At 30.0% G+C, this 927-nt stretch overlaps 1 protein-coding gene across 1 annotated transcript in view; it reads left to right on the forward strand.

Moving 5' to 3' along the window:
* Positions 1-800, forward strand: part of LOC119585182 (oxalate:formate antiporter-like) — an 8,053-nt gene extending 7,253 nt beyond the window's left edge. Inside the window, exon 11 of the mRNA XM_037933820.1 lies at positions 264-800. Within this exon, the coding sequence (XP_037789748.1) occupies positions 264-301 (38 nt within the window). The 3' untranslated portion in view covers positions 302-800. The remainder of the gene's footprint in view (positions 1-263) is intronic.
* The last annotated feature ends 127 nt before the right edge of the window (positions 801-927 follow it).

The raw sequence follows: 927 nt of genomic DNA on the forward strand, positions 1-927 counted from the left end.
GTTTCTGAGAGAAGGGCGTTATTTGGATTTGAGCTCGAGTGTGATTGGCAAGAGTTGGAGCGGTGTATCAGTAGTGTTGTAATTTAGGTACTGATGCATGTCTAGAAATGGCTACAGTAAATACCAGACTTAGCATTATTAGTGTGCGTGTGTGCGTATTATGTCATTCCATGGACAGTAAATACACTTATTTGTAGACCATTGATGATTCATTGGAACTTGCATAAGTCATGAATACTGAAAACTTTCTCTTTCCTTTTCAGGTTTTATCCTAACTTTTATTGTACCAAATGGCCTCTGAAGTACAGTTCTCCAAACAAAAACTGTTAAGATTATTCACATTATACATGTTAACTAAGATTAGATCTATAAATAATTGGCATATTTCATAAGATCTATGTAAAAGGTATGTTTGTATAATATTAAAAGATATATTTTGATGTGTAATATGATGCACTATAGTACATTTGTATGGTCAGAATTTGTATTTTAAAATCAAAATGTTAAAATATGCATATTTTTTTTATCTGGTATTGCTTTTTTCAAATTTTTACAGTGTTATATTAAGCATTTGTAAGTTTAGGCAACAGTAATTATTTGATGTACAGCATTTCATTTTAATGGGAATATATAATGACTAATGTTTTTAAGGAAGGATACCAAAACTATTTTAAGATCAAAGAAAACACTCAAGTATGATAAATTTTTTAGCAGATTTCTACCATGTGATAGAATGTGATTCATTACTTACGAAGTTTATAATAAACAAGCTTTTACCAAAAAATAAATTATGGAAATAAGTACCATTTTTTTTCCCCTGGTCAGCAGACTTATCATTTCCAGATATTTAAACCATAGGATCTAGGTGATGCTGATATCTTATGAAAAATTTAGCTGAGTGGATGACAGGAGCAATTTATCAATGGG

Source organism: Penaeus monodon, chromosome 19, assembly GCF_015228065.2.
Source record: "Penaeus monodon isolate SGIC_2016 chromosome 19, NSTDA_Pmon_1, whole genome shotgun sequence".
In the NCBI taxonomy this organism is placed as follows: Eukaryota; Metazoa; Arthropoda; class Malacostraca; order Decapoda; family Penaeidae; genus Penaeus; species Penaeus monodon.